Source organism: Cupressus sempervirens, chromosome 1 (assembly GCF_028749045.1).
Source record: "Cupressus sempervirens isolate cs-2001-9-10 chromosome 1, ASM2874904v1, whole genome shotgun sequence".
NCBI lineage: Eukaryota > Viridiplantae > Streptophyta > Pinopsida > Cupressales > Cupressaceae > Cupressus > Cupressus sempervirens.
This window is the reverse complement of record NC_143118.1, coordinates 701508211-701533414: the sequence shown is the minus strand read 5'-3', so window position 1 is coordinate 701533414 and position 25204 is coordinate 701508211. Positions and strand designations below refer to the sequence as shown.

The 25204-nt window shown below is 36.2% G+C and overlaps 1 protein-coding gene across 1 annotated transcript in view; it reads left to right on the top strand.

Annotated features, from left to right (window-relative positions):
• Positions 1-280: 280 nt before the first annotated feature.
• NSF (AAA-type ATPase family protein) overlaps positions 281-25204 on the top strand; it is a 73893-nt gene continuing 48969 nt past the window's right edge. Inside the window, exons 1-12 of the mRNA XM_089787603.1 lie at positions 281-688; positions 3731-3826; positions 4003-4087; positions 4169-4219; positions 6016-6186; positions 6345-6499; positions 6635-6743; positions 9700-9799; positions 10056-10111; positions 10863-10928; positions 11124-11206; positions 11326-11459. Coding sequence (XP_089643729.1) covers positions 489-688; positions 3731-3826; positions 4003-4087; positions 4169-4219; positions 6016-6186; positions 6345-6499; positions 6635-6743; positions 9700-9799; positions 10056-10111; positions 10863-10928; positions 11124-11206; positions 11326-11459 — 1306 coding nt within the window. The 5' untranslated portion in view covers positions 281-488. The remainder of the gene's footprint in view (positions 689-3730; positions 3827-4002; positions 4088-4168; positions 4220-6015; positions 6187-6344; positions 6500-6634; positions 6744-9699; positions 9800-10055; positions 10112-10862; positions 10929-11123; positions 11207-11325; positions 11460-25204) is intronic.

The window sequence follows — 25204 nt, the reverse complement described above, 5'->3', positions numbered from 1 at the left end:
AAACGACAATTTTAAAAGAAATTTTAATTTGAAATATAATTTTTAAATAATTTTTAATTTCATCAAAATGACAAATTTTAAATAAATTTTAATTTAAGATACAATTTTAAAATAATTTTTAATTTAATTTTTAAAAACGGTAAAATACGGATGCCGGCATAGACATTGCCGAAAAGCAGGGCCCTTGGTGCTCTTTTGAAAGGTGAATGTTTGTTTACTTTCATGACTTCTAGATGTTTAGGATATCTATATACATATGAGATGCACCTCTCTTCCGTTCGAATGTGCAGGAAATGTTTTCAAAGTTGAATAGTTCCGTTTCTGCATTCTTAGTCCGGAAGCAAACGTGGCAAATAAGTTCCATGTACTGATCTACACCGGTGAAGATCGACCTCGAACAGCAGTGCATTTCAACATTCCGAACCCTCACAGTCTTTAAGCAGGGCATAACTATCTTGAAATTAATTTGTAGAGTGTTTAGAGGAGCCATGGCTGGATATGGCAGATCGGCGTTCAATGCCAAGGAATCGGGAGGCGAAATTTTAATGATCGTGACGAACACTCCTTCAACTGATTTAGCCCTCACGAATTGTGCTTATTGCTCGTTAGCTGATTACAAAAAGTTTTATGTCCAACCTCTCCGTCAGGCCTTGGCATCTTTTGGAACCTCCATGGTTCTCACCTTGCAATATCCTTTAAATTTCGATACAATTTTTGCAAAATCTGTTTTTAATTTTAAGGTATTTTTGTTTTTCGAGTGGAGTATCACTGTCGGATATTGTAGATCAATGCAAGTAGTGATTATATGTAGTTATTAAGATCAAATTTCTTTGGTCGAATTAATCTCCGCTCCCATCTTTTGTCTCCACTAGGTGATTTCAATAGAGAACTTCAATCCTCGCCTTTTGTTCGTTGCATAGTTTGATTTAGTAGTCCCATTTGTACAAGCTATGAAGTTGACTATATCCGCACATAAATTAGGGGCGCTTGATATCTTTAAATGGATTGCTTTTGTAAATTCGAATTCGAATTTTATGTTTACAGTATTTTTTAGATACATATGACTGCTCGTATGATCCGTAATGGCTAAGCACAGAGAGAGGCTTTTGTTGTCCACTTTCAAGCTGTTTAGGATCATTGAACAAAATTCTTGGATGAAATCTTGTATAAATTTTTATTTCCGGAATAATATTTCACTACAAAATGATTTTAGTAGAGGGAGAAATCTATTATCTCCGAGATAAAAGACGCATTTCTTTTAGTTTTGAGGCCTTTGTAGGAAGACTTTGATCGTAAAGATACGTATTACTTGCAATTATGAGGTTCTTGTATCTATAATCAAACATTCTGCTGCCCATACTTCTTGATCTCTACGAAAGACTTTCCCCATCCTCTTAGCTGAAACCATCATGGGTTCTCCGCTAGAAAGGCCATTTAGTACCATCTTATTCCCTTGAACTTGTACGCTAATGTTAACTCTGTTCATATTTGCCAAGCGAGTCCAACAATTGGACTCTTAATACCAACTCTGTATCACCCATGCAGATAACACAGGAATCATCTGTCATATTGTATTCCCCTAAAGTCAACTCTATTTGTTGAATCTTTTTTTGTTACGAGGAAGAGTTCTTCTTCTTGCAACTGTAAGATTAAACCCCTCAAAATCTTGTCTTCAACCCGTTCTAGTCACTAGCCCCTCCTCAATGTAATTGTGAGTAGCTCTGATATCAATAAGAACTGTCACCTTTTGTCCTTGCAAGGCCTCTCTAATATGAAAGTTATTATATCTAGGTGCCTGTGATAGTGCTGCAAGTGTACCTGTTGGCCGCTCCCCTTCTTGGTGCTCATGCTCAACCTCTATTTCTCTGGCTTAGGCTCCTCATTCTCTATATCTTCATCGAAGACTGCCTCTATATATTGTGTTTGTCCTTTCCCTAAACACCTATGTCCTGGCTGCAATGGATCTCTGCGGGTGAAACTTAGCTTCTTCCTCCGGAGTTTGTTCTTAGACATCTCTATTTGGTTTAGCTTAGGAGTTAATATCTTGGAAGGTGGTGTGCTCTTTTGTAAAGGTCTCTTTTGCTAAAGAGGAGATACTTTCTTGGAATATAATCTATCCTTAGACACCAAATCGTCCAAGTTTAGAGCTCTCTTGATGTTTTCTTGGAATGAGCTTGGATCAAATGCCTTTATGTGATGTCCCTTTTTTGGGATTGCCATAATTTTCCCCTAGAATCACAAATTATATTAAAATAAGAATTGCGAATTAGTTAGATATATAACTTTACCACTTAAAATGTCTTTTAACAAGGCAAACCCTGATTTAGGTTTTGTAATCACCCAATAAGGAACAAGTGCACACATACACACTCAAACTTGAGCTTTATAATTTGATAATACAAAAAGTAATACAATCCCAACCTAGGGATTAGGGAACAATATAATACATATTTAGGTTTATGAAAGAAACATACATTGCCTTGAGCTTTATAATTTGATAATACAAAGAGTAATACTATCCCAACCTAGGGATTAGGGAATAATATAATACATATTTAGGTTTATGAAAGAAACATACTTATATCACTTAGCTTCCATGATCTTAACCATATTGAGGAATGAGATAGAAAGACATAATCAGATGCCCTCATTGTCTCTACCCTAGGCTCAAGAGCGGAAACTTTGGCTCCCTTGGCCCTATGCTTCATGGGGTTGGTGTACCTAGCATAACCTTATTACACTGTTCCCTTCCACCACTCTATCTTATTCACCGCATATGGTTAAAGATCCTTTCCTTGGCCATTGCAAATTACAATAACTCTCCAATATGCGATGGTGGAAGGATTACAATAGGGTGCCCTCAAGTCAACCCTAGGCCCAAGAGCGAAAACTTTGTCTTTATGCAGTTGGCATGCATGGTGAGGCCTCATCGTTGCCCATTATTGCAATTACTTTTCATCTATATGGATTGTCATTTGCAAATAGTGTCTTTGTACGATGTAGCCTATGCCCATTCCACCGTAGGCCTTATCCTTGTCTACCTTGGCATCATGATTTGTGTAGTTGGCATGTGTGGTGAGGCCTCACCTTTGCCCATTACTTTCCATCCATATGGATTGCCCTTCACAAATAGTGTCTTTGTATGATGTAGTCCATGCCCATTCCACTGTAGGCCTTATCATCCCTTGCTTTGTATGGTTCAGCCCATGTCCATTCCAGTGCAAGACTTATCCCTTCCTTTGTATGACATAGCATGGCCCATTCCACTGTGGGACTTACCTATCTTGTGAGGTACTAATACCACTTTTTAAGTTTGCACACATACACAAGTTCACATTGATCACATAAGTATAAATGTGAATTTTTGAAGTATATAAGTTATCCTAAAATTATATAGAAGGTATAGGTTATTTATTATCATAATGTTGACTATCCTGTTCATGTTGGAGATTGTTGGTGGTATCTCCCTTAAGTGGACTATGAGGTTGCTCCCTTGAAGTGGCATATTATTATCAAGTATTTACATCATATTTCATATTATATTCTTCTATCATGGAGGTTATTTCATAACAACTTAGCTTAATTTTTTTATTCTTAGTACATCAAAAAGATCATTAGCTTTTGGAATGACATGAAGTATATAATTGCTTAAATATCGTCATCTTTTTTGGGTTCTCTTGAAGATTTTCCACTTATGGTCTTAAGATTATTAAACTTAACAAAATGACACATCTCATGAAAGTATCAAGGATGGGGAAATTGCTTTAAATGCTATTCAGCGACGACATGCAAGAGTTTCTACCCGTGATACTATTTCAGTGTGTAGGTAGGCATTTCCTGATCATCCTTTTCCTTTCTAGTTTCATCATCTCATTTTACTAGCCATTGTTTTGTGGCCTTGGAATTTATTTGACTGAATGTTGGCTATTTTTAGTTTTATTTGACAATATGGATCATCAACATATGATGTATGCATGAATCTGAGCTTTGAAGCTATTTCAGGTTTGTTCCGCCAGAAAAAAACTTCAAGCTTGTCTTGTTAACAATTGAACTGGAGTTTGTCAAGTCCAGGGGCAAAAATGAACAGGTATGAAGTTTACTTATTATGCTAGAAGTTTTCATTGTGCAATTTTGATTCCTAACGATGCAGATTTTTGTGGCTTCACAGCTTGATGCCATTGTCCTCGGCGAGCAGCTTCATAAAAGATTTCGGAGTCAGGTATCTTCTTTTTATGCTCCATAGTAAGATGCTTTCATATTTAGAGCATGTCGTTACTGTCATGTTGATTTTGGTTGCACATCTTGTTAACATTTTTTTTATGAAAATCAATTTGTTTACTATTTTGAAATTGAAATGATTGTAACATCTCAATCAAATTGAATTATTCTTTAAGATGATCATTGTGCAAAGTTGCTGATATCAGTGTGGTACCTATAACTCTTCTTAGGCTTGTGGCTGTGGATAATAATCCAATATAAGAATTTGTGGTTTGGAAAATAAATCCATGTCTTATTTCCCTTCTAGAGAGTGTTGAGGAGAGGAAGTATCGATGCAGAAAAATATCTCACTATGATTCCTTTACATGTAATTCTTAGAAGCACCAATGCCATTTGATTAATATATTTACTTCTGAAATAATCAATATTTGAGACGGGATGCTCAATACATTACCTTTGGTTTGGACAACCTCCGGCTTCATATGCCATATCTACATTCGCTATTCTTGCCTACTAAATTTCAGTTCTATCTTATTCACGTGGTCATCTACTTCTAGCGAAAGTTTGCAATTCCGTGTAAACCTTTTCCTACCTTACCAACTAAATCTTTGCACATTATGTATTTAATAAGCATTATTTTCCTATACTGATTCTTACAGACCTTTGAGTTGTCCTTTTTGTTTTGAACAGATGGCCTTGTGGTCATCTACTTCTAGCGAAAGTTTGCAATTTCGTGTAAACCTTTTCCTCTCTTACCAACTAAATCTTTGCACATTATGTATTTAATAAGCATTATTTTCCTATACTGATTCTTACAGACCTTTGAGTTGTCTTTTTTGTTTTGAACAGATGGCCTTATTATTAAGTTATCTTTGCATTTTGAATAATTTTTCTTGGTGGCATATGATTGACTTTATTGTCCCTTTTCTTTGTTACAAATATAGGGATTTGGTTTTGCAGGGGGTTTCTTGAAATAGCCCAGCTAGGGTATTATATTTGAAATACAGTCAACTTAAAACATTTTAATAAAAAAAGATCAAACAAGCCTGGAACAAATTTCTTTTCACAAATAAATCAGAACGTTACAAATTAAATTAGATATGCATAAACTGTCAATTAGAGAAGTAAGGTATTGAAAACATTTTTTATTTGATTCTTATTGGACAGTTGAGGAATATCGAAATCTGGTGTCAAACCCTTTATTTATTGTTCATATCAGCTATGCTTGAACGAATACCTTTGAAACCCTTACAAATACTTCTGAAACCCTTAACAATGGTGGACTGTGATTCTGAACTGAAATCCACTTCCATTGCTATATGGTACCTACACTGCTGTAGCGTGCATGCAGCAACAAAAACTGTTTTCTTGGGGTAGCGTACAAGGCTTGATGGTCAGTGTTTGTGTCCTTAGCATAGGGTTCTGGTGGAAGACCAAGACATATAATCATAATGAAAAAAAGTGCGCAATCATTTCAACCCTTCAACCCTAACATTGGTGCTCCAAAAGTTTACTTAGCAATAATAATAGGGAAAAGAATACCCCTCAACACTAATCTAATTCGATTTGGCCCCAAGCCATGACTGAAAATCAGGAAGCCACTTAAGTGAATTCGTCCCCACTACTTATTGAAGCAAAAGACTTTTCAAACTCAGAAAAAATGGCTAAGTATGGAGAAGAAACACACTACAGCCTTATTAGGAGATTTAAGAACTGCCGTTAGAGAAAGGACATGACATTTCTTTAATCTTTATTTTCATCTGTTGAATGGGCTCATCTATACACTCAGAACTGCAGGTTTTCACAGTGGGTCAGAGGGCTTCATTTGAGTATTGTGGAACAAATTACATTTTTACTGTGAATAACATTGCGGTGGAAGGCCTCGAAGAGTCTGAAAATGTAGAAAGGGGGATGCTATCAGAAGAAACATATTTTGTATTTGAAGCACCTCCAAATTCTGGCATAAAGGTACTGAGATCTTCCCTTCAATTTTCACTGTATATGGGTCTTGCCAACTACTTATGACTTCTGGTTGTTTCTTATTTAAGATTTTATGTTGGTGATGGTTAAGCTCAACATTTATTATTATTTTTTGATAAATGGTCTGGGAAATTGAAAATTTGCAGATAATCAATCAACGTGAAGCTGCAAGCAGCAATCTCTTCAGACACAAGGATTTTAACCTTCAAAAATTGGGGATTGGTGGCCTAAGTGAGCAATTCACAGACATATTTCGAAGAGCATTTGCCTCTAGGGTGTTCCCCCCACATGTTACAAACAAGTATGTTTTTATGTTCTCTCTTAACTGCTGTCATGTGAAGTCCTTTTTTCCTCCAAAGTCTCATACTAAAATGTAGCCACTATGGGACATGGCTAAATATCTTGGTAATACCTTCAAATTATTTTCATTTTGTAGGTTGGGTATCAAACATGTGAAAGGAATGCTACTTTTTGGACCTCCTGGAACAGGAAAGACTCTTATTGCTCGCCAAATAGGAAAGATGCTTAATGGTCGTGAACCAAAGGTTTGACATTATTGCCATGTTCTTGCAAGGAATCATAGCATATGTTTGAGCTTTTCTTGTTGGTGAAAATTATAATCCTACTGTTGTCAATGGAAAAAAAACATTATTTTCCATTGCATGGATTCCCTTCTGATCAGATTGGCAAATGGATTAAATCATTGGGTTACATCTTCCTTGACTCTTAATAGTTAGACATAAGATTCCTTTCTATTCCAATTGCTTATTTTTTGAGATGTGCAATCTATTCCTCACATCAGTTTGGATTTTGCTTTAAATTGGTGCATAAAGTGTGTTGAACATTGATGGCTGATTTCTTTTTAGATATATCTCTTACTATTAATAGAATATAATATAACAGATAAATGTAACATATGCAGCCCACTTTAGTAAAAGTTATCAGGAAGGCAAAATGCTGAAAAGTTTTTTGATCCAAGTTGTACTCAGAGGTATCCAAATATTCAAGGGGCCAGTACCATTACAATAGAAGTGTAAAACATAAGTAGTGGTCTATTGGGTCATTTTGATACCTTCTGACATTTTTTCAAATCCACATCAAGATGGATCTGTGCTAGTTCTCTTTACATGGAATATAAAAATCTATGCAGCTGATATTCACGTCAAATCGTTTGTCAAACAATAATCATTGGCCTGAGAAACTAACTGCTTTGAAATCTTTCCTCCTTAAATCAAGGTAGCAGCAGTTCTGGGACCTGAAATTGTTTTGTAAGACTTCCATGAAAAATGTGAGAAGCTTGTAATGATGTGATTCATAAACCCATGACCATCACCATCGGTGGATACTGTTTACTTTTACTGTTCTACAGAACATTCACCCTTCTTTGGAGTTTTAGCTTGATAGAATCATGATCCTAGAATTTAAAAATACTGATTAACTCATACATGCCAATCATAAAGGACAAAGTTCAGAAGTGATGGAAATAATAATAAAACGTGAATATGAAAAGGCCATAACTTTAAATGTTAGTTGCAGTCTGGGTCTATCTTTTTCCATTGTCAAAGAACTAGCAATGCATTTGCACATATTCTGTTTCATTACTTTGGTTGATAGACAGTTCCATTCCTTCATATTTCCTCATCCAACTTGTGGCTATCCTTCCTTCTCTTATTTCCTTTCTCATTCAAAAGTATGCAAGTGCAATGAGGTGGACAGATCAGTCTGTTAGCTAACAACATATCAACTTTAGTTGTCAGGGTTGCAGAAAGAGTTATGCAGAACACATTCTCTCAGGATGTAACATGATACAGGAGATAATACAAAGTTAATTCTATACAATAAATTTAATAAAATTGTGATGTTAATTGATTCAAATTTCAATATTTTACCAACATAGTTCTGCATATTTTCAGAATCTTTTTGTTATTCTAAATGTTAGAAAAAGAAAAATATTTTAGTGAAGTTGCCTTTTAAAGGAATGGTTGATGAATAGTTGCATTACATACCTCTACATGATACTGCAGTAAGCCTTCAAATATTATTCTGTATGAGGTGATTGATTAAAACTTCTAGAGTTCCTGTTATCCATTTGCCCTTTGCAATAAGTGTGTGTCAAAATGAACCTGTTGTTGAATAAAACTATGTTGTTGTTCTTATGGGTATCATTTGAAGGGAATTTAGTCATTGAGTTTTCTGCTTGTTTGCTCTTTCATTTTCTTCGCCTGTTTACAATTTACACTCTTTTTCTTTCATTTATACAACATAAATTTTTTATTAAATGTTGTGTACCTGCACTTTTCTTTTTTCTATTTTAGCATCTGGTAGAAAGAAAACTTCGCTAGGCATTCCAGTATGCTAGAGCTGCAGCATCACATATCTGAGTATTTATTTCACCACATTTATGTATGAGATATTCATGTTTTCTTGTACACTAAGTTGGTGATCATGGCTTTGAATTTGGGAAACCAATGAAACCACTTTTTGGAGTGCACACTATTGGATAAAGTCTTATTTACTGATTGTGTTTTTTACTTCCTAGTCAATTTAAAATTACTGATTTGAGAATTTGCTATCTCAGATATACTAAGGTTCTTCACCATGAAAAGTCCAAGAAATATATGCTACCATGATTTGATGATTTCAGTAAAGCCTCAGCATTATAAAGGCCTATTCAGGCTGCAATTTAAAATCAGATATGACCAGCCCATACCATGCCCAGCCCATACCAGCTACAAATCTTATGGCCTTTTGTGTTCTTTTTTCCCTTGCACTTTCTTTTTCTGTTAAATTTTAGGAAAATGAAATGTAATATTAAACCCTCCAGCACAAAAAAATTTCTGTTAATGATGGCCAAGATGAATCTAGTAAGAAGGCAATTGTTCCCCTTACCCTTATGCTTCTTTTCCTACTTTCTTCTCCATCTGATGATAGCCTTTGAGTATGTACATAAAAATGACAGTGTTTTAGAGGTATTGCTATTACAGTTTGTGCGGCTGCTGCTTTAAATGTGTATGCTGCTCTGTTTTTTATGTTCTGAAAAATTGTCCTTGTATGTGAAGTCTTGGGTTCTGGTGTGTTACCTGCTGCATTTCTCTTAAAAGGCATTAATTATTGGCTTCATCTTATTAAAAATAACAAACTTTTTACTCTTTATGTCCTTTTAAAATGTCCAATGCATTAGTATCATGGATTTAAAAAAAAAATTAATGGTCTTGGCAGGGTCCCCAAAAGGGGTTATGTTTTTAATATCATTATATTAAGTACATATGATCTAATAATGTATGGAAATTCTAGTTTTAGTCTAAAATATATGTATTTTATGATCTATACATATTGGGTGTAAGGATGCACCCAAAAAGTATCCAACTCCAAGTTTTATATTTGCATCCACATACCCAAACCTGAACTGGTAATGTATCCTTTTTGTTAAACATAATGGTTCATTCTAGATGCATAGTTTTCAACAAATTTTGATTTTGTTTGTTGCTCATTCATTATCAGATTGTAAATGGACCTGAAGTCTTAAGCAAGTATGTGGGAGAAACTGAGAAAAATGTTCGTGATCTCTTTGCTGATGCAGAGAACGACCAAAGGACTCGTGGTATGTTTTCAAGTGTGGATGTATTGCACTTGTTTTATTTTTCCCCATTGTACCAATATCAGCATCCTTTTATCAATCTTATTGAATGAAATGCTTCAATTCTCTGTATCCATCCTGCGTTGCATCTACGTGTGTGGAGAATCCGATTCTGTTACTATGCTTGTGCTATATTTCATATGCTTATGTGTTTACAATTTTTTCAGACAGTCTTTATTTACATTTCGTTTTCTAATTTCGATCAGATCATATTTTTCAGGTGACCAAAGTGACTTGCATGTTATAATTTTTGATGAAATTGATGCTATTTGCAAGGTAATTGATCTTTTCCTATCTTTATTCATTAGATGGTAAAATTCATTTGTTTTCTTTTTATGTAAAAGGATGTGTTTCATTAAGTATAGATTGTTATTTACTTATATGGCAAAAATGTGCATGATTGTGACACTCTACATGTATTTACAAATGCAAATAGTTATACCTAATCAGCCAGAGTGAGGTGATTGACCAGTATACATCATGGTGTAGTAATTGTAGGATTTTATTAATGTTGGTAAATAAGGATGACATTTCCCCTAATTTTCAAATTGTTTGAGGAATTTTGCATTGAGGAAAACGTTAACAAATGGTTTTATGGTTATGGTCAGTAGTCAATAACATTTCAACATGAACAGATGGAATAAGAATGCTTTTAAGTTTCTTGGTAATTATGCAGTGCTGTAGTTTATTATGAATATGGACAAGTCTTTTCAATTTTGTAATAAATTCTTTCTTGTTTTTTAAGGTTATTCCTCACAGAATGATACCATGCAAATTTTATGAACATTTTACAGCTTCTCTTCCTTTTTTAATACCCAACTATTCTGTAATTATGGTACTATGAAGGATAGTTGTGTATGATGTGAATATAATATCTGGATTCAGCTGTGTTTTATTGTTTTTCTATTTCCTAATTGTCCAGATTGCGAGTCATCATGTACTATGGCCAAAATCTGCTAATATTTCATAGAGATGTGTATTTGTAATGATTGACATTTATTGATTTGTGACTAATTTCTTGTGACAGACTAGAGGATCAACAAGGGATGGAACTGGAGTACATGATGGGATTGTGAATCAACTCCTAACAAAGGTGTCTTTTTGCTAAAAAATAATATGTAGCTATTGTCAGATTCTTTTTTTTTGATCAGCTATTATCAGATTCTTGGGTGGGCTTCTAATTGAATAATTGTCATTATTGTTCCTTTTCCTAGTTTGTTGCGTCTGTCTGCATTTTCTATTGACCAGCTTATTCCCTCTGTAATCGGGACGTCTTATTTGGTTTCAGATAGATGGTGTTGAGGCTTTGAACAATGTTTTACTCATAGGAATGACCAACAGGAAGGACCTCATTGATGAGGCTCTTCTCAGGTGAAAACTTTGTTTTGCTATATAGATGAGGTGGATGAAGACTGATCAAAATTAGCATTTGATTAAAATTATTTTGAAATTTGGTCCGGAAGTCTCATACCTGATTAAAATTATTGTAGGCCGGGTCGTCTAGAAATACAAATTGAGATTGGCCTTCCTGATGAAAATGGCCGTCTGCAAATTTTTCAAATACACACTAACAAAATGAAAGAGCATTCTTTTCTTTCTGCTGATGTGAATCTTGAAGAGCTCGGTGAGTAGAAGGTTGTTCTGCTCTTACATTCTAGCAAGCTTTCAAGTTTCTATGCTTTTGAAATTCAATAAGAATTTCATCTATGCTAATTATATTTCTTGTCTGCTTTTATTTTAATGTCTATGAGTTTTGTTGCCAACATCTTAATTTAAACTATTGGAAATGGATATGCTAATTTCAGGTGATCATTTTTGACATGGAAAAGTATAGCTTCTCTTTTTTTGCTGTCGTGAAATATGCTATTTTTTCTCCTGAGTTTTAGAATATAAGGAGAAGTAGTTAAATATTAGGGATGGGGGGGGGGGGGGGGGGGCGGCTTTGAACCATATTAGAAAAAATCTTTCTGTGAAAACAAAAGACAAACCAAAAATTTATGATTTATTGAAAATGGGTAAAAATAGGGAAACAATTGGATTTGTAAAAAAATAAATAAAAAAATGCTGAAAAAGAGACAAAAACTACTTGTTTTTGAAGTTTTAAGGCATTTCCATGGTATAGATATATAGAGAGCAAATGAAATAAAGAGTTTAGAGCATAAATTTTCTAAAATAGGGAGTTTAGCCCATGAATTGTTACTAAATGATTCCTTGGTGATTTCTAAATGAAGTTGATAAACTTATTGCTAAGTTAACAATAAAGTAGTTCATTTAATGATATGTGGTTAAACTTCTAGTCTTGTTGTATGATGTGAGGATGGCAAAATATTTCTAACAACACTGCATACTAAATTATTAATATCAAAAGAATGTTTAATCATAGAGACTGTGCTATGGGGTTGCCGTTGCACCAAAACACTGATCTATCAATGCCCGATACAACCATTCAACTTATAGTACATAGGAGGCGGTTAATCCCTTGTCACAAATCTTGGGGGGAGTGCTGAATAAATTTCCAACAATCGCCCCTCAGCGTTACCCGAGGGTTTGAGGATTCGAACCTGTGACCAAGCTTTGATACCACTTGTTAGAGTGGGGTTGCCATTGCACCAAAAGACTGATCTATCAATGCCCAATATAGCCACTCAACTTATGGTACACAGGAGGCGGTTAAGCCCTTGTCATGTATCATGAGGGGAGCGCTGAATAAATTTCCAACAATAATGAACTCTGAAAACTTTGAAAATTTAGTATTAATGCTTTGGCAATCATCTTTTGGCATAGATTGTGTAATAATTTCTTAATAACAGTCTAATCTAGAATTTAAAGCAAAAGCATTCAGTATGGATTGTGAAATCTGATAGCATGAAACTTTGCTTAGCTAGACCTCAAAACAACCACAATAAACATGTTGCATCCTAGTGGGATAAAAGAAAAGAATTTTATACTGCAAAGTATTCAAGTAGGAAAATTCAAAGAATATATCATCCAAATAAAAATTTACATAATAGATAAAAGAGAAACCATTTCTCATAATAGGTAGAGTCAAATTGTCATGGCCTGCCACAGTGGAGATGGAAGCCCTATTTCACAGTCAGATCACAACCTTTGTCCATTCAAACTTAGGAGTGACTCAATCAACCAAGTCGTTTAAGGTTTAAATAGATAACACTAACAATGATTAGCAGAACAAAGAAATGGAAATGATAAAGATGGCCAATTAAGCCCAGATAAATAAATAATATTAGCAAGAGGCCAACTAGGATGATACAATAAATATCAGCTGGCTTAAAATGATCATTATAAAGGCCAACCATGAAGATAACAATCTGCAAATTATTAAGAGGTAGTAATTAACTTGAATAGATGTGTCCCTTGCCTAGTGAAGGGGGGTGTCTCCTCATTAAGAGATATAAGAGGAAAAAGGAAGACCTTGAGGGAGGGCATTGATTAAGAGCAGATATAAAGGAAAATAAGATATAAGAGCAGATGAATGCAATCAGCAGCACATATAGGAACAGATCAATCCAATTAGCAGGACATATAAGAGCAGATAAACCTAATCAATCAGTGATAACCTTGATCAATTGAGGATGATAAAGAACACAAAGGCACTTTACATGACATCCTACTTGGTCTACATGTTGGCCATGGTATTCAAATATGCAGGATTGACAAGCTTGGTATGATGTGGAATTGCAATAGGGGAATTCCTCATGTACAAATGCTACCCAAAATTGCACCTTCATAACAACAATCATTTCAAGTCTTTTAATGATGCATTTTCCATGAGGATTATAAGGGAACTACAGGAGGTGCCACATGTGAGACTATCTGAGGAAGCCAAGCAGTTGATTAAGAAGCACAGGTCATGGTACATCCAATATTCCGAATTCAGTTGCATTCGAGTGTTGTCCTAAGAAGACCCCAAGATATCCTACCAACAAGATGGTAATCATGGAAGTGGCAAGACAACTACTTGCCTATGAGAACAAAAGGACATATAAGAGCATATTGACCCAATCAGCAGACATATGATCAAATATAAGGAGTGATTAAAGTAATGGTGACAATCTAATGAGCAGGGATAAGGGTTAAGGCAGCATTGATAGAATAATGAGAAGAGATAAAGAGGAAGGCAGTGGTGAATGCAATGAAGCATAGACAGTAATTAAGGGCAGTGATTTATATGCTTAATGTGCAATCAATATGGAAAAGCAATGACGATAATGAAAAATAGGTTACTAACAAGGGATACACCTGTTCAAAGAGTTATCTCCGTTGAAGGAGATGCCCCTCTTCAAAGAGGTAAAGATATATAAAGGAGAAGACTTCCTTGGACAGAGGTATTGAACCAAGGATCACAAGCACTGATCCCTAAGAGCAGATCAGATCAGCATACATCAGCAATCAGGCACATAGGTGGATCAGACCAGAGATTACTATTCATTTCAGGCTATACTATTTGCACTTGGGCCTAGGGTATAGGGTTGATTATATATGGATTCCTCACTAGGTACACCCTCCCAAATGGATGGCAAGGGTGACATGAAGCCAAGAAGAATGGTATCTGCTCTTTGGCTGAGGGTAGAGGGTTGATGGACTATAGATTTCTCACTAGGCACACCCCCTCATAGATTTCAAGGGCCACATGAGGCCAAGAGATGGTATCTGCTCTTGGACCTAGGGTAGATGTTGATGGGCTATGGATTCCTCAGGAGGTACAACTCCTCATATGGATTGCAAGGGCCACATGAGGCGATAAGGGATGATATCCGCTCTTGGGTCAACGGTAGAGGGTTGATTGGCTACGGATTCTCACTAACAACCCCTCATAAGTATGGCGAGGGTCACATGAGGCCAAGAGGGGTGGCATCTGCTCTTGGGCTTAGGGTAGAGGATGATTAAGCGACCCTAATATGCTCCTTATCCTAGGTCTTCTATTGTTGAACTCCATTAATAAATTAAAAATGTCTTATCATTAAATCAATGTTCCTAACACTAACTGAAAAGATCTATTTTGTGGATTATGTTCCAGTGATTTTCTAACATGCTGCAGGATCTCAGTTACTAACTCTATTCCACTTCTTGTTCTATTTGAAATTTGTGATTTAGGGCGAAAACTAGGGCATTTACGAAAGGGGACATTACATAAATGGGTATGAATTTCCCATATTCAAAATTTCTAGGTGCAAAAGCAAGTCAAACTGAAAGCTTTGCTAAACAAAATCTTCAAATATATTAAGTGTGAAAATTTTGGAGTCATAATTATTGGACATCTTAGTGCAGTACTGGGTTGCATGTAAACACCATGCTGATTATTTTAAGCAGCCAAGGGCTTTTGTACTACAATATGAGAGAGCAACAGTGTTACAAAGATAAATATTATCTGCACATAACATTATTTATTCACTGTTAGTAAGAAGATTGTAAAAAAAAATGAAATTTGAGCATTGTCATGTTCATCAAGCAAAACAGTGATATGATAGAGAGCCTAACTTTGTATTTAATTTATATGCCATTTAGCTGAGAATATGGATCATCTTTTTGGAGAACTCATTAAATGTTTTTTAGACCAAATAACCAACCAAAGAAGTGGACAGAAAATAAATCATGATAATGTAGACATAAAACACAAAATACACACAATGAGATAAAATATTATCAAAGAATATAGACCATTCACTTGTCATAACAGTAAAATACTCTCTTGAATGGAAGCATCACCAAAATAGATTTAACATTTTTTATTCTGTTGATTTAAATTTAAAGATTTTTGTGATGTACACATTGATTATCATATTTGAGATTCAATGTAGATAAGAAGTAGACACAAAGTTTAACCATGTGTGACAGTGCATTGATGGTTTCAACAGAAATTCTAGCATTTGAGTATAGATAAAATCTGACCATGACACAGTAGACAGTCTGACAGTTTCAACAGAAATTCTAGCATTTGAGTATAGATAAAATTTAACCATGATACAGTAGACAGATCATAAAGTGTGAACAATGAGATATAATATTCGAATATTGACCATTCACTTGTCTTAGCATTTAAATGCTATCCCTTTGGACGGAAGCCCAAGCACAATAAATTTAACTTTTTATATATTTATTTTAATTTAAATTGAAAGTTCCTTGTGATGTGCACATTGAATTCTTATTTTTATTTTTTGGAAAATTTGTTGGCTGGAGCCAAGATTTTATTATATTGTTCAAAATAAAATGCAAATACAACTCCATTCAGTGAGAGTACTAGTAGGAAAGTACGAAGTTAAGAAAATCTCCAGTCTTGCCCGGGACTTATTCAGTCCAGATTATTAGATTACAAATTACAAATCCTGTTCCTATATATGCAAGTCGGAAGCTAAAGAGGATCAATGATCCTCTTATTACATATCTTTTAGATAGACAGTTACATTTACAATTCTTGCCTTCTGCAGGAGGAACTTTATCTATCACTATTACATAGGGCATATCTAGATCAGTTGGATAGGCTTACAAAATTTGTCAAGGAATCACAACCTACTCCACCTCATGTGGCTACCCTTGAATCTAAGAGCATGACAAACAACTTAGTCACTATTCCATTCTTAGTTCCAAGAAAGATCGAGCCTTTCTACCTTTCCTTGCTGATCAATGGTTTCAAGCTAAGCAACTATGTCATAGATTCTAGCACCTACGATAATGTCATGTTGGCGAAGGTTGTAGATACTTTGGGGTTATTCTTGACTAAATACTTTGGTAATTGCCATTCCACGTAGAATAAGCAAGTACCCTTGAAAGGAAAAATCAAAGATGCTCAGTTTGCCTTAATGTCCTTCCCGGACAAAAAGATCAAAATAACCGTCTTGTTTGTAGTTGTACCCGCTTTTTACATGTTGCATGCCTGTAATTTCTATAAGGATGTGGGTGGTGAATTCATCATGGACATGATTGAACCCCGAATACTTGTTAAAGGTGTTATGCAAAAGCTGCATCCTGAGAGGGAAACAAAGTATGTGGTGGTCAAATCCAATGATCCACATGCTCAAATTCTCTTTGAGTTAGTTGGAATGTGTAATTACTACCTCCATGCTAATGAAGTATCAAAATTTGTTAAAGACTGGACAAGTAGCTCTGAAAGTTCCTCCATACTTTCAAGTGCCGAAAGGTTTGCTAATGCTACTTAAGATAAAGAGGAGGTTGTTATTCCAGGTTAATTGCTAGTCACAGTTGAAGAAAGAATTGTTCTTGAAGAAGATTCTATGGATCTTCTTGAAGAAGAAATTGTTTTAGAAGGTGGTTCTATGGATGCCCTCGAAGGAAAAACTATTCTTATGGATTTTGAAGCAAGTACAAGCAACTCCAATGAAGTTTAGACCATGGAATTCGATGGAAGTTATGCTTCCACGGCAACTGGTGTGGGAATTGTGCTGATTTCACCTTAATGGGAGTTTTCCCTTATTCATACAAGTTGCAATTTCCTAATACCAATAGCACGACTTAATATGAGGCCTTGATATTGGCATTGAACATGGTGCAGATTAAAGAAATTTAGAACCTGCTTGTTAAAGGAGATGTTGAGTTGGTGGTATGTCAAGTCAAGGGTAAGTATCAAGCCAAAAATGATTGACTTTGACATTACCGTGATTTAGTTTGGGATTTCATTAAGATTTTTGATGCTTTCAATATCTCAGTAATTCCTAGAGAGCTAAACAATAGGATCCACTTACCGTTTTAGTTACTTTGCTCTTTCCTCACCAAGACTTCATGGATGACATATACGAGATACAATTGGTTCACCGACCAAGTGTCTTACATAATTGTGAACATTGGCAAGTGTTCAATGATGATACCTAGATAATTAATTTCCTTGAAAGGAAAGTTTTGATGATCAATACTTTGAAGGAGGCAAATTTTTTCCAAATGAGGTTATCTCTGATGAAGATTTGAATACTGGCCAAGAAGTTATTCAATTGAAAGGAATCAAGGTCCTCAAGGGTCTAATTCCCTTAGAAAAGCTATTTGACAAGCACGACAAATATGTCAAAGAGTAGCGGAAGACGAGGACTAGTTCTTAGGGACAATATGAAAAATACAACATTGGGATTGAAGAGGATTCTAAACTGGTTAACATCGGTAACTGGTGGACTAATGACGAGAAGGAGGAATTCATAACATTGCTTATTGAATACAAGGATTTTCTGGCTTACTCCTATGAAGATTTGAAGTCTTTTTGTCCCAAGGAGGTCCAACCTTACATTCCTCTGAAGTTTGGCGCAATTCTTGTTCATCAAAAGCAGAGGTAGTACCATCCAAAGATGACGAGAACCATTCTTTTCGAAGTTCAAAAGATGTTGGAGGTAGGTATTATCATTCCTATCCATCATTCATCATGGGTAGATAGCATAGTTTGTGTACGAAAGAAGAATAGCGAAATTTGCATGTGTGGATTTCCACAATCTGAATTTGTTATCCCTTAAGGATAACTATCCACTGCTAACCATGGATTAGGTTCTACAAAGTGTCATTGGTTCAAAGATGCTATATATGCTGAACGACTTTTTGGGCTACAATTGAGTTGAGGTCCGGAAAGATGATCAGTATAAGACTGTGTTTACTACCCCATGAGGCACATTTGCATACCGTAGGATGCCTTTCGGTCCCATCAATGCTGGAGCAACATTGCAGCAAGCAATATATTTTGCTTTCAAAGGTCTCATCAATGAAAGCATTGTTGTGTATCTAGATGACTTGACTGTTTTTTGCAAAACACGTCAAGATCATCTCTATCATGTCTGACAAGTCTTGGAGCGATGTAGAAAACATGGTTTATCATTAAATACCAAGAAATCAATTTTTGGTGATGGAAGGAAAATTGGGACACATCATGACCAAGAAGGGTATTAAAATTAATCTAGGTAGGGTGTAGACAATTCAAAGCTTATCTTTGCCATTAAACAAGATACACTTCACTCTTTCTTTCTTCAGAAAGGTGAATTCCTTAAGAGGATTTGTGCCTGATTTTGTCGAAAAGGCTCATAACATCGTTTATATGATGAGAGGAAAAGATACCTTTCACTGGAGTTAAGAAGGGAGGACAACATTTAAAGAAATTAAAGATATGATAGCACATGCACCCATGCTAGTTTGCCTTGATTACATAAAAATCTTCATCATATGCTTATGAGCATATGATGTTTGCTTTTTTGATGCAAAAAATGATGAAGGTATTGAATCACCCATTTCATTCATGAGTTTCCCTATAAAGGCTCATGAGTTGAAATACAGTTAGATGGAGAAGCATGCTTATGTTGTCAAAGTAGTGAAGTATTTCAAGTTCTACATCCCAAACTCGCATGTCATAGCTTTAGTTCCAGATACTAGTGTCAAGACCATTTTGATGCAAGAATTTGGTACAAAGAGAGGAATATAGATTTGCCAATATCCAAGAATATGGTATGAAGATAAGACCTACCAAACTGGTTCGTGGTAAGGGACTTTGTCAGCTCATGGCTGAAAATGTATTTTCACAAGTGGTGAATGAAAATTCCTCTTCTCTTCCTACCATTCTATTTGTGAGTACCACGGATGAGTGGTATTCCGGTATGGCTAATTATTTGACTTATGGTGAATGCTCCCCACATTTTTCATACAAAGAAAAAAGAACTCTCAAGTTAAAGGTTGTTGATTTCATTCTCTGGGAGAATTGGCTTTGCAAGCAGGAAATTGATGGAACTTTTCTACATTGTGTGGATAAAGTCTTACAAGTTCGGATTTTGGAATGTTTCCATAATCAAGCATGTGGAGTACATTTCTTAGCGCATGTTACTTCTCACAAGATCCTGAGAGCCTAGTACTATTAGCCCACACTATTCAATGATGCTCATCAATGGGTAAGGAAATGCAAATTATGCCAACAATTTGTAGGAAAACAAAAGATTGTTGCTCTGCCATTGAAGCTAGTAGTGATTAAGGAACCATTCTAGCAATGGGGAATTGATTCTATTGGTATCATCAATCCGCCTTCAAGCAAAGGCCACACATACATCCTAGCAACAATGGATTACTTCACTAAATGGTTGGAAGCAATCCCTGCCAAGAATTCAATGTTAGAGGTAATTGGTGACTTCTTGAAGCATAACATCATTTCACGTTTTGATGTTCCAAACAAGATTGTTGCAGATAATGCAGCTGTTTTCTCTTCCAAGGAAGTAATTGAATTTTTTTTTAATCACCAGATTTCATTGGCACATGCTTCATACTATTACCCACAAGGTAATGGTCAAGCAAAATCAAGTAACAAGAATATTGTGACTATCATCAAGAAGCTTGTGGAAGCAAATCAAAGAACTCGGCACAAGGTGTTGTTCGATGCTTTGTGGGCTAACTAGATTACTCGTACGCGAGCTATTGGGATGTGATTCTTTTAGTTTCTGTGTAGGATCGATGTTGAGATTCCTATAACTTTAGAGCTTCCTGCTCTCAAGTTGATTTAGTCAATTGAATATGAAACTTATTCAAGCTTATTGGATAAGTGTATCATGTTTCTTCAGCAGCTAGAGAAACAACGAAAAGAAGTGGTGGATTGACTTTCTACTCATCAACAACATTCCAAGGTTCTCTTTGATAAGAAAACCAAATACAAAGAATTCTGTTGATGTCAGTTTTGTACCACTAAATAACATATAGTGATTGAATACTTGTAATGGAATATCAAACACTGAATCCCTCTCTTAAAAAGTAAATACTCATGAAGACATGAGAAAAACTCCAATGTTCCTTGCACTTGTGGATACTAACTCAGTTATATCGATGTAATTTGTTGGTTAATCATGTAGGCAGCCTTACATTGTTCATTCAAGGATTGTCGGGCTGTTGTTGTGGTGGTGATGATGGTTTTGTATGAGTGCCAAATAATGTCGATGGAGGGTGAGTGTTCGAATGACCTATGCCTTCCTAACCTTCCTCTTCAAAACTCCAACTACTCAACTACTTGCTGTTCTACTCCTATTATGAATGGAAAGATTAGCAAATGGACGGGGATCGAATTTGATGAAAGCTTACCAGTGGCTCTACCTCCATAGATGCAATGATTCAAGGGAAAAAGACTAGATTACCACGTAAGGCTTCCTAACAAGCCGCTAGGATGCTAGTGGCCTAGTTTATAGATCCTTATCAAACATTCACTAATATCACCATACAACTATCCATCTATTCTTACTCTTACTTAACAAGTTTTTTGAAATAAAATCTAGTTTAGTAACTTCAATGAAATCTAATTTTAAGTATTGGAAATAGAAACCATGCAATAACACCAAATGTTCTTGATCACCATGCAAGTCACAACAATGATAAAGAGAAGCAATTTTGGCATTATCTTAGGAACAATTTTCTTCAATCCTTTACAAATGAGAGCAAATGGCCTTAAATAGAGGCCTAAAATTACAACCAACGGTAGAGATTAAGAGGCAAAATCAACGATCCAGATTGGATCCTAGAAACCCTAATTAGGGTTGCCACCCCATTGGCCAATGAGAAGATGCCAACTCATCAATGGACCAATGAAAAAAAGGAAAATTGGCAACCAATGAGAAGGCACCAAAATGGTAGCCAATCAGAATTAGACACCTATCCTACCCAATAAGGAGAAATTGTCACTTGGGCTTATATCAAATGATCTTCTAATATAAATCTACCCTTTTCTTTCTTTTTTTTAGCCAAGGCAATGAACTTGACTAGCATGTCGTTGACTTCCTTCATGAGAGGGCAAAGCATATGCTTCATCTTGAGCTTAGCTGAATGCATCATGTTGCTTGCTGCTTGTAGTGTCTTCTCATGATCCTTCTCATATTCTTTCGCATATCCGATAAAAGCATTGAGGAAGGCAAGGGTGCCCAAATGTTTCTTCTTGATGGCAACCTTCCCCAACTCATCTAATCTTGATCCAAACTTTGTCTCATTGACGTTCTCCTCTTTGATATCTTTAAAATCAAGTGCAACCTCAACATAACTCATCATGGTTGAAATGGAAGTGTCTACGCTTGGACTGTGCTGTGCAATCTCATGCCGTATCTCCTCAAGTATCTTCAATTTGATGGTCAAGGCAACAAACCAAGACTCCATCGTACTCATTCCTCCTTCTACCAACTTGGTTTTCTCCAAATATTTCTTCGATAGCTCGATAAATGTCTAAAGCCTGGGAATGGGTATGTACTTGATTGGAAGGAAATCCTTCCACTCCACTTCAAACGTTCTAAATTTATCTCTAACAGCCACTAATGACTTGAATGTCAAGATAAAGGAAGGCAAGAAATTTCACCCATCTTGGATTGTAGCATGGATCCAGTCCTTAACTTCGGGCAACTGAGCTGATATCTCTTCTATGTTGCTCCCGCTGTCTTGAGGAAGGGTTGCCTGGTGCAACTATTGGATAGGCTGGTAATCTCTCCAATACTTGTTCTCGACCTCTAACTTTATAATCCTTTTATTTGCCTTCCTCAACCTTTCTCTGATTGAAACCATGCCTTCTTGGATCTCCACACATTCCATGTCATCTGTGATTCTTCCCAAGTTATGCTCAATTATCTCATATTCCTGAGCTACAATCTCATCCAATGCCTTGCTAACCGTTGGTATAGCAATTTGAACTTTTCGGTGACCGTCATCATCACTCCTGATTACCTTTGCCACTGTTTCTGCTATTTGCTTTTTGTTCGTGCTATCACCCTTTTCCGTTAACCCTTGGATGTCTTCAACTGTTTGGGCAGTCACCACCTCGCCTCTTAGCATAAGCATTTGTCTTAACCATAGTGGTGCAGTGCATCTCCCCAAATCTGGATTGGGTTCGACCAACAAAGCATCACCAATGGCTTTGAGCGCCTAACTTATTTCCTCAATATCAATTGGCCTATCCTCTTCTTCACTAGTGACTGTCATTTCATCTCCATGTTGGCTCTCTGAGAGAGGAGAGTACTTGGTACTGTTGCTGTAGCCACATGATTTCGAATTAGAGCTCACATCTACCTCGGCCCCTTATCCACTTGTATTATCCTCTTGGCTTCTAGCCTCAATATGCTCTCTCTTGACGATGCTGCATTCTGTCTCTTTGCTGGAGGTTCTTGATGTTCTTTACTTTTTTCAACCTCCAGGTTTCTCTTCTTGCTCTTAACTGCTCTTTGTTGCTGGCTACTGCCTTCACCTTTCTGTCCGACTGACTCCGTTGAACCTTCCCTTGATTTTATTTTCTCATAAGTAAGGCGTACCTTTCGACTTTGTAACTGCGTTAACTTCTCATTGTACCACGACTTAATGTGTAGATCAACTGTCCTTGTAACTATCTCTAAGGATGGATTCTGATAATCGTCCCAATCCACTGGATTCAACTCTATTCCATCCACTGTATCATAACCTTCTCTTAGCACATTTTCATCATCTTCCAGTTGATTGGAAATATCAAAGGCCTCTCCATCTGATTGCCCTCATCATGCCCACTGATAATCTTGAGAAAGCTAGCGTCCTCACATGAAAGTCATCCTATGCATTGCCCCAAAAATCTTCTATAGTAGGAACATGTTTAAATGTATTTCCGTGAGATGCCTTGATAAGACCGTTAGGATCTAATCCTTGCCTTGCTCTATACGATCCTAGATGATACCATTCCAACTCTTCTCTGCAACTGCAAAGGCGACATGATTGGGGCAAGTATCATCGCCTATTCTGAATGAGAAGGTGATCCCTGTCTCACCCTTAAGTTTCATCATTTTGTCATAATGCTCAAGTTGCCTAGCCAACTCCATCAAAACTATCTTGTTGGGTGGGTACTTTGGAAGTCTCTTGGGACAAACTATACTTCCTGCTACTCTAATGTATGTAAATTGTGAAAATTGGATGAACCAACTCCCACACTTCTTAACTTTTACTTTTGCTTCCAATGAGAGCCTCTTAGCAGGTGTCCCTTGTAATATCCTTACCATCTTCATGGTAAAGGCGTCACAAAACATCTTATAATCTTTGGTATTGTGCAAATGAAGCTATCGATAGCACTCATGCACCAAACATTGCCCCGACCCATTGCCAATCACTCCTAAGGCCTTAAGTTTAGGATTTTCATATAGTCTCGCAATCAGATAGAAAAGATAGGACCCCATATAGAATTGCTTTTAATTTTGCACTGTCCTAAGTTGCAACTCTAAATTTTCACTTATAATTTTGGCCCAATCAAACTTTCTCTTTCCATTTTCAATTTCATCAATAAAATATTACATCCAGTTCTCAAATTGCATACTTTGCGCTGCGCCCATGATCTGGCTAAGGAGCACAATAAGATCGCTGTACTCTGATTTGAAATCTGACATGGTGAGCCTTGATGACTGGGTAACTCCTTTCTTTCCTTCGTGTAACCAATTCTGCTTTAAATGAATGAAATAAGCCTCCTGATTTTCCTGAAATAACTTAGCTGCTTGATCCATCATTACCATTGTCATGCTTTTATACCGGGGAATATTAAATGCTTCTTCGATCACTTGTTCGCCGATGTTGGCTAACACTTTGTTCCCTTCATAAAAAATGATGGATTTGGTAACAATATCAAACCGGGATGCACATTCCATTACCAATTCTGGACAAGGCAAGGTAGGAGGGAAGGCCGCCACGTGTACAATTCCGCTCTTGTAAATTTTCTTCGCCATGGGGGGTTGCTCTTGCTTCAATCTATCTTTCAATTGTACCACGTTCACTGTACCGATATTGGTATCACTTATTTGCCTCACTTTCGAAAAAAAGGTGGTTTCAGGCATCATGTCTTTCTTGTCTTTTTTGGTATTCGTTCCCTTTGGGTTCTTGTTTGCACTAACATCTACCATTCTAAACACTTATTTCTATCCCGTCGTTCTAAATGATATGGACTACACTTATCAATCTCCAATCTTCTTTCTATCAATGGAATCTAGCTTATTTTTGCCTCTCCAAGTCTTATCTCTACACTTATTGATCTCCAATCTTCAACCTAGGGGTGGGACTACCACTTATTTCTGCCTCTTCATTACCTTAGGATGGATTACACTTATATCTCCCAACTTCATAACCTAGGGTGGTCTAGCTTATTTCTACCTCTCCAAGTGCCCTATCATGAAATCTACACTTATATCTCCCAACTTCAGCCTATCATTGGAATGATGAAGTGGTGGATGATGAGTGCAAGAAGAATATAAGGAAAACAAACCAAGCAAGAACAAAGAATAGAATCCGCCTTTAAAACCAATCTTCTCCTCTAAAAATGAATAGAACTTTACCTTAGATCCGCGTTTACCAATAACCGGGCCTTCTTCAAATTCGGATCAGATTTCGGAAATTTCAATCCTCCTAGCAAATAATGATGCCCTA